This window comes from Triplophysa rosa, linkage group LG5, assembly GCF_024868665.1.
Source record: "Triplophysa rosa linkage group LG5, Trosa_1v2, whole genome shotgun sequence".
Lineage (NCBI taxonomy): Eukaryota > Metazoa > Chordata > Actinopteri > Cypriniformes > Nemacheilidae > Triplophysa > Triplophysa rosa.
The window spans coordinates 27,414,362-27,431,566 of NC_079894.1; the positions used below are offsets into that span (position 1 = coordinate 27,414,362).

The window sequence follows — 17,205 nt, forward strand, 5'->3', positions numbered from 1 at the left end:
TCTTCCAAAATTCAGAAGTAATTGGATGAGCGATGCTGCTTACCATTACTGCTGACCACATGGAGCATGGTTGGAGTCTGGCGGCTTATAGACTTTAAGGCGCAGTTTTTGATTAACAGCGGCCACTAGCGTTGCATTATAGATTTGCAAAGAATCGCTCAGTCCAAACACGACAGTGGCCACAACAGTAGAAAAAGATGTAGTTCTCATGTTGATGCAGGGAAGAGATTTTGCGGGCATTAGAAAGACTGTAGAAAGAGCGATGTCTTATGTATTACATCAAATATAAGGTGTGTGGATTTTACGTTTAAAAAGAAGGATAAAAGTCAGCAGGAGCTAGGACCTGCGATAATATTATAAAGACTTTCCAGCAGCAGTTAAGACCCGCGGTACTAAGTCTTTTAGCAGAGATACTCACAGATATCTATGGAGATACTTTCGGGCAGAGAGACGTTGGAGAGAAAGATCGTCTCAAAATCCCCTCCGAGGATGCTTTGATTCGGATCAGTGTGTGAGTAACATACTAACATACCAAGATATGTTGTTGTGTAATATTAGCTGTGTGACGGAGCAGTTTTGAGCGTCATTGTTTATCTGGAACTGCTTTAATATTGTACTCGTCCAGATACTGGAGAGAGAGCGCGTTTTACTTTTTTACTCAATGATGAATAAACTTTCAGTTAATCTGCGGGTCACATGCGCTCCGCACCGGAGAGCATGATCCGTACGGATAATCCCGTGATCCGTTTCACCACGATACCGCAGCAGAGAGGAAGAGGAAACACGCGCTGTAGAGTTGTTTGTCCGTTTAGGGCTGCCGTACAAAACATGGCGGCGAATTCAATGTACGTAGGCCCGCTCTGTATGTAGATATAAACAGCTTATTCTAAGGTATTACAAACATAACGGTTCATTACGTAAGGTCTTTATACACCTCTGAAGAAATAGTTTTGTATATTATATTGCATTTCTGTCAATAGATCCTCCTAAAAACGCCGTATTGTTCCTTTAAACAATAGATGTTATTGTCATTAGACAAATATTTTAGTTACAGTCCCTTTCCAAATTCAATGAGTCAAATGAGGCAAAGCTGGTGTGAGACTGGGTGTTATCTAGACCAGTAGTTCTCAAACTGGGGGCCGTGGCCCCTGGGGGGGCCCCGAGATGGATCCAGGGGGCCACAGATTTTGTGGCATAGATTTGATTTGAATTGATCATAGATTTCATGCAATCAAACATCAGAAAAATAAGACCACCAGACAAAAGAATTGATGTTTCAGCATTATATAACCGAATATGTTTTTGTTTAAATAAAAATGTTAAATTTAAGATTATAAGTCTTTATTTGGGGGGCCGCAAAGCGATGCACTCTACACAAAGTGAAAGTGAAGTGACCTATTAGTCAGATATGGTGACCCATACCCGAAATGTGACCTCTGCTTTTAACCCATCCAGAGAGTAGTGAACACACGCACAGCAAGTGGTGAACACACGTACACCCGGAGCAGTGGGCAGCTATCGCTGCAGCGCCCGGGGAGCAAGTAGGGGTAAGGTGCCTTGCTCAAGGGCACCTCAGTCGTTACCCGCCGGCCCTGGGAATCGAACTGGCAACCTTCTGGTCACGAGTCCGACTCTCTAACCATTAGGCCACGACTGCCACTGCGACAGTCACTTTCACTTTCACTCACAAAGGGGGCCTTACAACAAAAAGTTTGAGAACCGCTGATCTAGAAATATGTGTAGCTGTGTAATATACGAAAACATACAGTACATGACATTTCTTTAAGCCATTTAGCATATGAAAAAAACACCCACAGGGATAAGATAAAAAAAATCAATCATAAAAATCTCAGCTGTTTCTCTGAGACAACAATGACATTAAATGGAGCAAAAACGGTCAGTATACATCGATCAATTGTAAACCATCTAAAATGATCTCTATAATCATTCAGTTATTGTTAGAGGTCGCTCGCTTATACATTGTATAAAATTCTACTTAAATTCTGTCATCATTTACTCACCCTCTTGTCATTTCAAACCTGTATGACTTTCTTTCGTCCGCAGAAGAAAAAAACAAGATATTTTGAAGAACTAGCACCCATTCACTAGTTTTAGTTTTGTGTTCTTCATACATTAGAAGTGAATGGGTGCAGGCGCTTAGATTGTCAGTTACATTTCTTCAAAATATCTTATTTTGTGTTCTGCTGAAGAAAAAAGTATTATCCCTTTAAAAATGTAGTTCAAAAGTTCCCTCCAATGTTTAAGTTAAATCAAATTGGCTTCACAAGTTACTTGAACTTAAATTATATTCAACTGACTTATACAATGAAGTTGAACTATCCATTTAGTTATACAAGTTATACAAAATGCAACTAGATTAAAGTTGACTTGTAAAGTCAATATATTTTAAATGAAACATTTCAGCTTTTGAATTAAATCACTTGATCACTTTTTTACAGTGCAGACGATTTAGAGGAGTTCTCGGTAATGTTTCGTTCAAGTTTATTAACTCAGATGTTGCTCCCAAAATGATGTGGAAAAATAGAGAAAATATGATCATTGTTAAAATAGATTTAGTGTGTGGAGATATATGTAGATTGTAGAATGTTTGACAATATTTGAGTTCGTATCAAAATCTTAAATAATAATGATTTGACATTTCTTTTTTATGTATTTTTTTTTAGGAAAATGACTGACACTTAAGCTGTCTATTTAATCTCCTTGATGTTATTGAGTCTAAAAATGACATACAATGAAGACAATGCTTTCATTGTTCTGATAAATGTCTTGTTGTGATTCTGTTGAGCTATGACACGACTGACAATCTAAGGGCCAAGAACAAAAGAACAAGAATATTAACAGATGACATGCAGAAATGACAGAAATGAGAAGAAAAACAATCACATGAAAGTTTTAATGAATTTCTAAGGCTCTATGGAAGATATAAAATCTTATATCTTAATAAAAAAGAATAAAAATCACATAGCCTAAGTGTATGTTTTGCAAAAAACATATTGATTTTAAACCTCAGTTTACCACAATTCGAAAACTTTCTTCTCTTTCTCTTCTCAGATTAAAGATAAGACGCTACTTGTCTGTTAAATCACTGCATGGGAAATAACCAAGTCGCTTTGAAACCGTACGTGACGTAAAAACAGAATCACCAGATAGCAAAAACATTTGAAAAACCTTTCTCATTTTAATGTTGTACAGTATGTGATCATGCATGTACTATGATGTCATCCACATGTATATCTGCGCGTGTGAAGAATCGAGACGCTCTTACCAGACTGATGATGAGGAAGAGCAGGAGGAAGGCCTCCTTTACCGAGTGTCTATGCATCTTGCTCACGGTTGATTCCAGAGATCTCTCTCAGTCTTATAAACCCTTTAAAGAGACGGGACATTGTTTTAAAAACACAGATGTTTCATTCAACTGTTTTGCTATTGACCAATATATTACAACATCATCGGTCTTATGTTCTTTATAACATACTCTCCTCCATCTAAAATAATCATCTTTGATCACTGAAGTGCACAGTGGGCTGATCTGGAGGGAGGGGCCGAGCGGGCAAGGGTTTATGGGAAATGTGTGTCAGACAGATTTACTGATCCAGAGCCAATCTAAGGGGGTTTAAAATCTCCTCGTGGTCTTTCACGGATCTCCACATCAAGCCCCCGCAAGTTCCCCACCCCAAAAAGGAAAAACAGATGAAACGTACAACAGAACAACACAGAGGTGTATTATTGATGATATTCACAATGTTATCTCAAGAAAAGAAATGGTAAGACATCACCTATCTACACGTGAAAACGTGACAGATTTTGTGAGCAATTCTCTCTTCGCCTCTGTTCCGTTATCATAACCCTTATGGAAAAGCAGGGGAGGCAGTTCAAGGAGAAACACGCGGTTCACCGTCAGTCAAACAACAGGTTTTGATGGATGCAAAACACACTCGAGCTCTGATAAGCATCATAATGAGAAGTACATAGGTTCTGAATGGGGTCTGGTGCTCTCACAGCCACGACAAAAACAGCATCTGCCAATAATAATGACCATCGTGTGCTTTTTTTAACATTGTTATGACGTTAGTCATTAGTCATCAATCTATGTTGTTCTACACTGACTCTTTTCCAGACACATACAAGGGGAGGGAAAGCATGAATTTCATCATCTTAATATGGTCGACATTGCAAGGTCAAAAAAGTAAGTCTGCGAAATAAAACGCAGGTCGTTCCACACAATACAAACATGAATAAAGGAGCAGAATTATAAAGCTTTTAGTCTAAAGAAATGAAGAAACGACACACATATGAAATGGAAGAGATGCAGCTGAATTTCATTTGCATGAATGTGAGGGCAGAATGAATCTGTGCTGTGACTCACTGCGTGCCTTCATAGACACTGCACACTCTAGATTGATTTACTGATGCTGGTGTGAAGCGTTAAAGACAGAGACAGCAGATCTAACGCAGGAGAAAAATCTTTAGAAATGTTTCAATGCTGGGTTTACGCCTGTGTTTTACTGTAACGTGCATCTGTAACATTTGTCCGGCAGTGGAAACACACGTGTGGCTCATGAATGTCCGAGGCATATTTCATCTCAAAACCAAAAGAAACAACATACAAAATGATATTTCAAACTAAGTTTGTTTGTAGGAACGCTACATTGTTGCAATGTGACATCATTCCCATAAGCACATTTCCCCGAGTTCTCATAATGTGTCCAGATATTTTACTTTAAGCTTTGTTTGTACTCATTATTCTCAGTTATGATTCTTATTATAGTCCCGTAGATGGGTAATGAAATCATTCCGTCTGGACACAAGAATAATTGTAATAAATAATATCAATAAATAAAGGCAGTGAAACAAATACCACGTGTTTGACTTTTTAAAGAATATGTTATTGTTGCATTACAGTATGAGAACTGTCAGGAAAGCATGTCATTTTCTTTACTGTATACATTTATAATTTCCTATGATTTAGGTGACAAAGGAATTTTCTTGACAGGCTTCTACAGTTTGTCTCCAAACAGAACAAAAGCACGATTGGATCAAATGCATGCTTTCAACGCGTAGCTATAAATCGACACATCCCAATGCATACGTTATCTTTACATGCCAACACGACTGAACAAAGCAAACGAAGACTCATTATAATTCCTCTATCTATAGAAAACACGATGCAAACCGTATTTTGAAGTATTGTGAACAGAGGTCGCCCACGTTTTTAATGCATAGCGTGACAGCACGCCATGTAACGGTATGAGCAATGAACGAAGAAATGTGAAGGAAATGCGAACTCACCATCAACACAGAAAGAGACGCGATATAATCCTTCTGTTGTCAATGCGTAAATGCGCGATGCGCTTCATGCACCTGCGACCGCAACTTTCTCATCGGCGTCTCGCATCCACGGACAAAAGCAATGAATGTGTGTGCTGCAGTGGACCAATGAGAGATCGTGTGAGCTGGGTGATTCCCGCACACTGAAACACCAGCGCTGAGCATCACACACAATAAACCATCATTCATGAGCACCAATCACTATTATCTGGCGTTTCTGTCGCTCTATTGGTTAAGCATTGAGTTAGCAACCCAAAGGCCGTGGGTTCGATCCCCAGGGAACACAAATAGCCTACGTACAAAATGTAGGTCTATAGACTGAATGTACTGTAAATAGCTTTGCCAGTTGTAATTGACAATTGTATGCTTTAAGACAGATATTTTCTGTAAACGTCTTTTTAATCCTTTCTCTTAAAGGTGGTTCTACTGGTTCTTCTCAGGGATGCTACAGAAGAACAATTTTTGGTTTACCAAAGAATCATTTCTTTTATACTTTTCATAGTCTAAAGAACCCTTTACTTCTACAAAGAAAGTTTTGTAAAACACAAACATTATTCAGAAATAAAAGGTTCTTCATAAAACCATTCTGCATAATGAAGTATAACACATCACTTGCTGGACATAAACACAAAAGGAAATATAGCTGCAAGCAGCGACACGGGGCCAAACCCCCTTAAGGCGGAACCACTCTGGTGCAGGGCCACGAGAATGTACGTGAAAAATAGGACAGGTCGAGAACGAAATATATAAATATATTAACTTTACATATAAATGATTACACCACTCTCACGGGCAGGGGCGGACTGACCAGTAGGACATTCTGTCAAAGTCCAGAACGGCCATTCCACCGACGGCCGCGACCAGGGGCGGTCCGGCCATGTGTAGTATCTCAACTTTTCCTGATGGGCCGCTAATGTATGGGGCCGTAATTGACGCTCGGGCCGGATAAACGTACGTTATTATCGCGAATGCAAGCACAAAGGCATTAGCGAGATGAAAAGCAATGACACGTCACCACTACCACACATCCCCCTCGGTAGACATAAATGGTGGAGGGCTAATGCTATCAATCTCTCTCCCCCCCCCATTACAAAGTATGGGGTTTAACAAGCTGCGCCACCCAGCTGCACCAATAATCACTGTCTGGAGTGATAGTAGCATATATCCAGAGCAGCACAGAGAGACAAGAGCAAAAACTGGCAGATATAGAACGCACATGAAAAGGAAATAGGTTGTTGAAGAATAGCACAACGAAACAACGAAAACTTCACATATAAAGATAACACATGCTAGACACGGGGTTAAAACCACCAACCTCGAAGTCTCAAGTCGTGGGTTTAAAGAGTTGCACCAATCTGCTGCAAACGTCAGAACAGTCTGGAACTATAGTAGCACAGAGCCAGAGCAGCACAGAGCAACAAGAGCAAAAACCACAGAAACGGAACGTATGTGAAAACAGTCAGGTTGATAAGCACTGGTGAAAATAAAATCAAACTGTAGAACTCATATGTAAATGTTACAATCGCACCACACAAGATACAAACCCACAACCTCAGAGTATCAAAGCATGTGGTTCAACAAGTTAAGCCACCGAGCCACACACTTCAGTGCTGCCTGTGATTACACTAGCACAAAGCCAAACGGGTGCAGAGCAACCAGAGCAAAAACCACAGAAAAGGAACGTACATGAAATTGTACAGGTTGATTAACACAAGTGAGAATGACATCAAACTGTAGAATTAATTTATAAATGTTTCAGTCACACGATACAGGATTCAATCTAACAACCTCAGAAACTCAAGCCTTGCGGTTTATCAGGTGTGCCACTCAGTTGACGTGTTTAACTCAGGATCCCGAGGAGAGCTTTCAGAGCTTCAAACATTGATATGGGCAAGTCCCCAAAGAGGCTAAGATGAGAACGTAGAGCAAAAATAACAGAAATACAATGTGCAAGAGAAACAGATATCAGAAGTGACAATGAACACAAGAATATAATTTTGTATAGTAATGCACAACATGTTACATACAGTCAAAATGGGTCGATACGAGAAAGAGACAATGTCACAGGCACAGTCAACTTGCAGAGGTATTTCTCAAAAAATGGTCCCAAAATTCAGTTTGGCCATTTCTGTGCGGCTTGTTCCACTGTTCATCCAATCGTAACAGAATCAAAATAAAATGATCCGGCATGACCCGAGGAACCCGTAGACACTGCGATCACGATTTTCTAACCAACATATCCAAGATCGAAGAATGGACGAGATAAAGCCTCAGATCCATTTTTGGGTAAACTTTGAAAAGTGTGTGATGTTGAAAATTGCGCAATTCTGTCGGGTCACGTCTGTACGGCTCAGTCCAAAGACCGTGTGAGCCGATTTTCATGACAATAGAGTGAGTGCTAGAGACCCCATACTTGGTGACAGGACTATTGAGGACCAACCCTACGAGTGTGCCAAGCTTCCACATTTTCCTACGTACGGTTCATAGGGCAACCATATACTCCCATTGTTTAAGAAGAAGAAGAAGAATACAAACAGAAGCAGTAGTTAGTTGAATTAGAATTCGGAAGTTCTGTCTTTTCAAATGAAATAAGCAATCATTATTTCAGAGATATAACTGAGAAAAATTATTGGAATTCTGTTTGTGCATGACTTTTTTGCCTCATACAAAGCTCTCAAACTTCCAGATATTTGATACAGTATGCTACTTACTACAATGATTTCTCTTAACCAAAATTAGTTTCACCTTCAAATCACTCAACCCAGTACCTTAATATTGAGTAAAATCAGTGGACATTTGCACCATGTCATCACTCACCAACAGTGAATAATCCTCCATCATCACAAAAACATCACTGAATCATCTCTCACATCACTAAACCAGCACGGAATCATCTCTCACATCACTAAACCAGCACTGAAGCATCTCTCACATCACTAAACCAGCACTGACTAATCTCTCACATCACTAAACCAGCACTGAATAATCTCTCACATCACTAAACCAGCACTGACTAATCTCTCACCATCACTAAACCAGCACTGAATCATCTCTCACATCACTAAACCAGCACTGACTAATCTCTCACCATCACTAAACCAGCACTGACTAATCTCTCACATCACTAAACCAGCACTGAATCATCTCTCACATCACTAAACCAGCACTGAATCATCTCTCACCATCACTAAACCAGCACTGAATCATCTCTCACATCACTAAACCAGCACTGAATCATCTCTCACCATCACTAAACCAGCACTGAATCATCTCTCACATCACTAAACCAGCACTGAATCATCTCTCACCATCACTAAACCAGCACTGAATCATCTCTCACATCACTAAACCAGCACTGAATCATCTCTCACCATCACTAAACCAGCACTGAATCATCTCTCACATCACTAAACCAGCACTGAATCATCTCTCACCATCACTAAACCAGCACTGAATCATCTCTCACATCACTAAACCAGCACTGAATCATCTCTCACCATCACTAAACCAGCACTGAATCATCTCTCACATCACTAAACCAGCACTGAATCATCTCTCACCATCACTAAACCAGCACTGAATCATCTCTCACATCACTAAACCAGCACTGAATCATCTCTCACCATCACTAAACCAGCACTGAATCATCTCTCACATCACTAAACCAGCACTGAATCATCTCTCACCATCACTAAACCAGCACTGAATCATCTCTCACATCACTAAACCAGCACTGAATCATCTCTCACCATCACTAAACCAGCACTGAATCATCTCTCACATCACTAAACCAGCACTGAATCATCTCTCACCATCACTAAACCAGCACTGAATCATCTCTCACATCACTAAACCAGCACTGAATCATCTCTCACCATCACTAAACCAGCACTGAATCATCTCTCACATCACTAAACCAGCACTGAATCATCTCTCACCATCACTAAACCAGCACTGAATCATCTCTCACTATCACTGAACCAGCATTGGATCATCTTTCCATTACTGAACTACAGGTATATTCATTTATCATCACTGAGATATCACTGATTATCGCAACTGCATCACTTACCATCACAGAACCATCACTTACTGCATCTCTCACCATGACTGAACAATCACTGAACCATAATTATTTATCATAACTGAGATATTGCTGAATAATCATTTATCTTTATAAAGCCTATTAACACTGAAACATCTTACACCATCACAGAGCAATCACTGAATCTTTATGCACCATCTCTAATATCTCTATCACTCACCATAACTAAACAATATCTTAGCATTATGTAACACAGGTTAAAATTGAGCTGATCAGAAAAAACAATGTAATTTGCAAGAATTATATTTTTACGTAAAATATTAAAAGAAGTAATAGTACGGCGTCATAGAGGTGAGACGAAATAATCGCACGGAGGGCACGCGCTTTGCAGATCGCGGGTGTTATCAAAGCGGGTGTAAAGGCAATTATAACAATCATCCTTGTTAAAAGTACATAACTAATATGTTGTATGGCGTTATAACTCTTGTATAAAACTTATTTGGGTCTAGTGCCATGATTGATGACATTGAAGTGGATGATAGCCGATTGTGGGACCTGTAGAATTCTGATGCGGTTGATTAATTGTGTTGAATTCCACCGGATATGGTGAGTTTCAAAATAATATAATGTTCAATTCTCTGAAATGTTCATTCATGTTCAGAAGTGTTTTATATGAGTGTATATGCATTTATTTGTCTAGTTGGTAAGTGTAATGTTTTGTCTCTTTAATACCGCGTGGGTTATACACATGTTGCTGCTGATTGGGCCGACATTCTTGACACACCCACCAAACAAGAGAAAACGTATCTCAAACCCTGTTGCACGCCGTTGCAAACCGTTTCCAGGAAACGTGTCGTTCAACCCGGAAACAGTAGCTATAAACGTTGTGCACCGGTTTCAGCTTGAACATGCCCCTGGTCTGTGGGAATTAACGTGTTATTTTATTTGCATACGTCATGTAAGCCCCGCCTCCAGACACAAAGGGGTGTTGGATTGTCGAAAGCACTATACCGTCTCGCAATCCGTTTTCGAGCTCTCGTTATATCCCTAAACCAGCACTGAAGCATCTCTCACATCACTAAACCAGCACTGACTAATCTCTCACATCACTAAACCAGCACTGAATAATCTCTCACATCACTAAACCAGCACTGACTAATCTCTCACCATCACTAAACCAGCACTGAATCATCTCTCACATCACTAAACCAGCACTGACTAATCTCTCACCATCACTAAACCAGCACTGACTAATCTCTCACATCACTAAACCAGCACTGAATCATCTCTCACATCACTAAACCAGCACTGAATCATCTCTCACCATCACTAAACCAGCACTGAATCATCTCTCACATCACTAAACCAGCACTGAATCATCTCTCACCATCACTAAACCAGCACTGAATCATCTCTCACATCACTAAACCAGCACTGAATCATCTCTCACCATCACTAAACCAGCACTGAATCATCTCTCACATCACTAAACCAGCACTGAATCATCTCTCACCATCACTAAACCAGCACTGAATCATCTCTCACATCACTAAACCAGCACTGAATCATCTCTCACCATCACTAAACCAGCACTGAATCATCTCTCACATCACTAAACCAGCACTGAATCATCTCTCACCATCACTAAACCAGCACTGAATCATCTCTCACATCACTAAACCAGCACTGAATCATCTCTCACCATCACTAAACCAGCACTGAATCATCTCTCACATCACTAAACCAGCACTGAATCATCTCTCACCATCACTAAACCAGCACTGAATCATCTCTCACATCACTAAACCAGCACTGAATCATCTCTCACCATCACTAAATCAGCATCGGAATCCTCTTCCTCCACATCACTAAAGCAGCTACTGAACGCATCTCTCACCATCAGCTCAATACAGCACTGACTAATCTCTTCACATTACTAAAGCAGGGCTGACTCATCCTCTCACTATCACTTCAAGCAGCACAGTGAATCATGCTCTCACATCACTAAACCAGCCTTGAATCATCTCTGCACCATCACTAAAGCAGCAAGTGAATCATCTCTCACATACACTAAAAGCAGCACTAATTAATCTTCTCACATGCACTAATACCAGTCACTGAACTACATCTCTCACCTATCCACTAGAAGCAGCATTGGCTAATCTTCGCATTAATGAATCTACGGTAAAAAATATAATCTCTGAGATATCACTGATTATCGGAACCTGCATCACTTAACATCATAGAACCAATCACCTGACTGCATCTCTCACATACTAAACCAGCACGTGAATCATCTCTCACATCACTAAACCAGCACTGAATCATCTCTCACATCACTAAACCAGCACTGAAATCTCTCACCATCACTAAACCAGCACTGAATATCTCTCACATCACTAAACCAGCACTGACACATCTCTCACCATCACTAAACCAGCACTGAATCATCTCTCACATCACTAAACCAGCACTGATAATCTCACCTCTACCACACTGACTAACCACTCACTAAACCAGCACTGAATCATCTCTCACATCACTAAACCAGCACTGAATCATCTCTCACCATCACTAAACCAGCACTGAATCATCTCTCACATCACTAAACCAGCACTGAATCATCTCTCACCATCACTAAACCAGCACTGAATCATCTCTCACATCACTAAACCAGCACTGAATCATCTCTCACCATCACTAAACCAGCACTGAATCATCTCTCACATCACTAAACCAGCACTGAATCATCTCTCACCATCACTAAACCAGCACTGAATCATCTCTCACATCACTAAACCAGCACTGAATCATCTCTCACCATCACTAAACCAGCACTGAATCATCTCTCACATCACTAAACCAGCACTGAATCATCTCTCACCATCACTAAACCAGCATGAATCATCTCTCACATCACTAAACCAGCACTGAATCATCTCTCACCATCACTAACACCGCAGTGAATAATCCTCCACTATCACATAAACATGCACTGATCATCTCCATACTAACCAGCACGGAATCATCTCTCACATCACTAAACCAGCACTGAAGCATCTCTCACATCACTAAACCAGCACTGACTAATCTCTCACATCACTAAACCAGCACTGAATAATCTCTCACATCACTAAACCAGCACTGACTAATCTCTCACCATCACTAAACCAGCACTGAATCATCTCTCACATCACTAAACCAGCACTGACTAATCTCTCACCATCACTAAACCAGCACTGACTAATCTCTCACATCACTAAACCAGCACTGAATCATCTCTCACATCACTAAACCAGCACTGAATCATCTCTCACCATCACTAAACCAGCACTGAATCATCTCTCACATCACTAAACCAGCACTGAATCATCTCTCACCATCACTAAACCAGCACTGAATCATCTCTCACATCACTAAACCAGCACTGAATCATCTCTCACCATCACTAAACCAGCACTGAATCATCTCTCACATCACTAAACCAGCACTGAATCATCTCTCACCATCACTAAACCAGCACTGAATCATCTCTCACATCACTAAACCAGCACTGAATCATCTCTCACCATCACTAAACCAGCACTGAATCATCTCTCACATCACTAAACCAGCACTGAATCATCTCTCACCATCACTAAACCAGCACTGAATCATCTCTCACATCACTAAACCAGCACTGAATCATCTCTCACCATCACTAAACCAGCACTGAATCATCTCTCACATCACTAAACCAGCACTGAATCATCTCTCACCATCACTAAACCAGCACTGAATCATCTCTCACATCACTAAACCAGCACTGAATCATCTCTCACCATCACTAAACCAGCACTGAATCATCTCTCACATCACTAAACCACACTGATCATCTCTCACCATCACTAAACCCAGCACTGACTAATCTCTCACATATAAGCGCGGATCACCTCCACCATCACTGAAGCACACTAAATCTCTTCACCATCACATAAGCCTATACATCTTACATCCTAGCAGGCATGAATCGCTCAATCACTAAAGCAGCACTAATATCTCTCACCATCACTAAGCACACTTGCTCATCCACTTAAACTGAGACTTGAACACACTTGATCATCATTCCATCACTATGACGATCCACTAAAGCAGGCCATACTACTCATCATCACAAGACTATCACTGCTTATCACTTCTCATCACTAACCATACAGAAGCATCACTTGAACTTATCTCTCACCATACTGACAAGCACTGAATCATCTCTCACATCACTAAACCAGCACTGAATCATCTCTCACCATCACTAAACCAGCACTGAATCATCTCTCACATCACTAAACCAGCACTGAATCATCTCTCACCATCACTAAACCAGCACTGAATCATCTCTCACATCACTAAACCAGCACTGAATCATCTCTCACCATCACTAAACCAGCACTGAATCATCTCTCACATCACTAAACCAGCACTGAATCATCTCTCACCATCACTAAACCAGCACTAATCATCTCTCACATCACTAAACCAGCACTGAATCATCTCTCACCATCACTAAACCAGCACTGAATCATCTCTCACATCACTAAACCAGCACTGAATCATCTCTCACCATCACTAAACCAGCACTGAATCATCTCTCACATCACTAAACCAGCACTGAATCATCTCTCACCATCACTAAACCAGCACTGAATCATCTCTCACATCACTAAACCAGCACTGAATCATCTCTCACCATCACTAAACCAGCACTGAATCATCTCTCACATCACTAAACCAGCACTGAATCATCTCTCACCATCACTAAACCAGCACTGAATCATCTCTCACATCACTAAACCAGCACTGAATCATCTCTCACCATCACTAAACCAGCACTGAATCATCTCTCACTATCACTGAACCAGCACTAAGTCAATTCTGCCACATGTACAGTACATACTGGTAGGGTTCTGGCAGGAAAATCGAAGTCAATGCAGGGTAAGTAGAACTTTTAATATGCCTCAACACAGCCAAAATAATACAGGACAATACAAAAAAACAAGGACCGTTAAACGGTGAGAAAATAATGTTCCCAAAAAGTCTTTAGCACAGACGTGTGAAGAGACAGGGTCTCTGATACACCAGGGCAAAAAAGGCTCGAGCGCTCGGCAAAAAAGGGAAAGGAGCCAAGGAGTCTTATATCCAGCGGACGGCCGCAGCTGAGAGAGAGAAAGAAACTGTGCCCACGGCGAGTGAATGAGACAAGGCCAGCGAATACACTGACACAAAAGTTCATACCAGAGACACGGGAGGTAATCCTTGAAAGAAGTTCAATAGTCCTTTGGAGGCAGCAAACAAAACCGACCACTTGGTCAACAGAAGAACAATGCTTCCGAAGATGACCCACTAGACCGACAGGAGAAAACCTTCAGGCAAGTTCACAAGACTGACGGGGAAAATACACTGGATGAAGATCCACTTTATCCGACAGGAGAGGTAAAATCCAAACTGGAACCCACAGACCGACAAGGTAGCATAGTAGGGGTAAAAGCTCACATAGACCGACTGGGAGATGCATTCTTTCAGGCACCCGTAGAGCGAAAATCCCTCTGGAACCGCCCAACCGATCAAGAAGATAAAGAATCCAGGCAGCGAGTCCAACGCTGCGGGAAGACAAAACACACCACGTGGCAAACACAGCTCTGGAGCCTGAACAAAAAAAGAGGTGATATCATACGTTTCCCAAGACAAGCGATCGGTAATTCGCCGGAGAAACACTGAAGATCTGACACANATTGCGGTGGCGGTGCACATGCGGTTCAAAGGTCACAATCAAATGCATCGTTTAAACACTAGAATCAATCGACCAATTAACGAACGAACAAATAATGAAAATAGAACAATAGAAAAATAAAGGTCAGCGTGGCCTGGCAGAATCTCCATTGAAGATGCGTTCTATACTCTGCGGTGCTTCTGATGAGGCGTCCAATAAATGAACGCACAAACAATTAAATAGTTAAACAAATCATTAAAAAAACAAGCACATTAACAAACAAACAACTACATAGATAATATATATATATATACATACGTGGAAAAGAACGAACGACAAACAATCAAATGCATTGTTTAAACGGCAACCGAACCAATCGACCAACTAACAAAAACAGTCTCTCTTCCTTTGACAAACGATCAGGGGAGAGCGCGAACGCAGTCCCCCACTACCAGAAATTATGCAGTCGAGATTCCCACATTTGGGGAATTCGCAGAAGTCAACACAACCTGAGTGCAATGGCCGAGCCTCGTCCTGGGTGAACCGCCTTCGTGATCATGGTGTCTCCCCTGCCAGGTAAGTATGATTGACTCCATTCGGGCCAGAGATCCCTTACTTGCCTCTGCAATGCAAATCAACGCTGACACCAAGCGAGCGTTCGGCAACTGCAAGTTCCAGTTGAGTGCTCTGTAGAACCCGTCGGAAAGCGCACAGAGGCGACAGTCCACAAACAAACATAGACATGGATAGATAAATAAAAAACTAATTAAACGAACAGTCCACTTATTCTGAAAGTGTTTCGTTTGCTGCTGGAAAGCCTTTCTCTCTCCATCTCGCTAGACCACGTAAACCAGGCGCAAGCGTCTTTAATAGGAACTTCGCTCTTCGACACACAACTATCCGCATAGCCTACGTGAAGGGCTATACACGTACACAAACAAATACGCGTGCGCGCACTTATGTTAGCCTACGCAAAGCTTCCAAAAAAGAAAATCACGTAACTTATTAGACTTCGGGTTTCCTGAACGCTTCTTTTCAACACACGGTTTTGATCCCCGAAAGGGGAGTGCACCGTTCCTGGAAACACTGCAATACCAGGTCGATGCGTGGAGTGGGCGGAGCAAGCCCCACTTCCAGCTCCGCGCTTCAAAAATCCATTTAATATATGGTCCCCATATAGGGGACGTATCAGATATTAAACTGATAAGAAGCAATACTACTTGCTCTTAGCCAAAAGGCCGAGAAGCGATGCCCACATGGGGGCGAGGGGAGAGCCCGGCCGGCACTGACTATTGCGGTGCGGTGCACATGCGGTTAAAGGTCACAATCAAATGCATCGTTTAAACACTAGAATCAATCGACCAATTAACGAACGAACAAATAATGAAAATAGAACAATAGAAAAATAAAGGTCAGCGTGGCCTGGCAGAATCTCCATTAAGATGCGTTCTATACTCTGCGGGCTTCTGATGAGGCGTCCAATAAATGAAGACAAACAATTAAATATTAAACAAATCATTAAAAAAAACAAGCACATTAACAAACAAACAAACAATTACATAATAATATATATATATATACATACGTGGAAGAAGAACGAACGACAAACAATCAAATGCATTGTTTAAACGCAACGAACCAATGACCAACGAACAAAAAAAAGTCTCTCTTCCTTTGACATATGAATCAGAGGAGAGCGCGAACACACAGTCCCTCACTAACAACTAAATTATGGCAGTCGAGATATTCCACATTTTGTGGGACTTCGCAGAATCAACACAACCACCTGAGTGCAAATGGCCGAGCCTCGTCATGGGTGTGAACGGCTTCGTGATCATGGTGTCTCCCCCCTGCCAGGTAAGTATGATTGACCCATTCGGGCCAGAGATCCCCTTACTTGCCCTCCTGCAGGCACATCAACGCGTGACCCCAAGCGAGCGTTCGGGTAACTGCAAGTTCCAGTTGAGTGCTCTGTAAGAACCCGTCGGAAAGCGCCCAGAGGCGACAGTCCACAAACAAACATAGACATGGATAGAATAAATAAAAATAATTAAACGAACAGTCCACA

At 41.3% G+C, this 17,205-nt stretch overlaps 1 protein-coding gene, 2 non-coding genes and 1 pseudogene across 6 annotated transcripts in view; all 4 read right to left on the reverse strand.

Moving 5' to 3' along the window:
* The window catches only part of adcyap1r1a (adenylate cyclase activating polypeptide 1a (pituitary) receptor type I), a 32,225-nt gene extending 26,686 nt beyond the window's left edge, over window positions 1-5,539 (reverse strand). Inside the window, exons 1-2 of one of the 4 annotated variants that reach the window (XM_057334611.1) lie at window positions 5,311-5,539; window positions 3,287-3,388 (exon numbers count right to left, since the gene is read on the reverse strand). In XM_057334611.1, the coding sequence (XP_057190594.1) occupies window positions 3,287-3,343 (57 nt within the window). In that variant the 5' untranslated portion in view covers window positions 3,344-3,388; window positions 5,311-5,539. The remainder of the gene's footprint in view (window positions 1-3,286; window positions 3,389-5,310) is intronic. The other 3 variants (XM_057334612.1, XM_057334613.1, XM_057334614.1) reach the window with 3 other exon arrangements.
* A 10,018-nt stretch (window positions 5,540-15,557) lies between these two features.
* Window positions 15,558-15,721, reverse strand: LOC130555145 (U1 spliceosomal RNA). The gene has a single exon (XR_008963070.1). It is a non-coding gene; the product is annotated as a U1 spliceosomal RNA (small nuclear RNA).
* Window positions 15,722-16,198: 477 nt separating this feature from the next.
* On the reverse strand, window positions 16,199-16,387 carry LOC130555157 (U2 spliceosomal RNA). Its single transcript, XR_008963081.1, has one exon. It is a non-coding gene; the product is annotated as a U2 spliceosomal RNA (small nuclear RNA).
* Window positions 16,388-16,824: 437 nt separating this feature from the next.
* LOC130555152 (U1 spliceosomal RNA) lies at window positions 16,825-17,002 on the reverse strand (annotated as a pseudogene).
* Window positions 17,003-17,205: the final 203 nt, after the last annotated feature.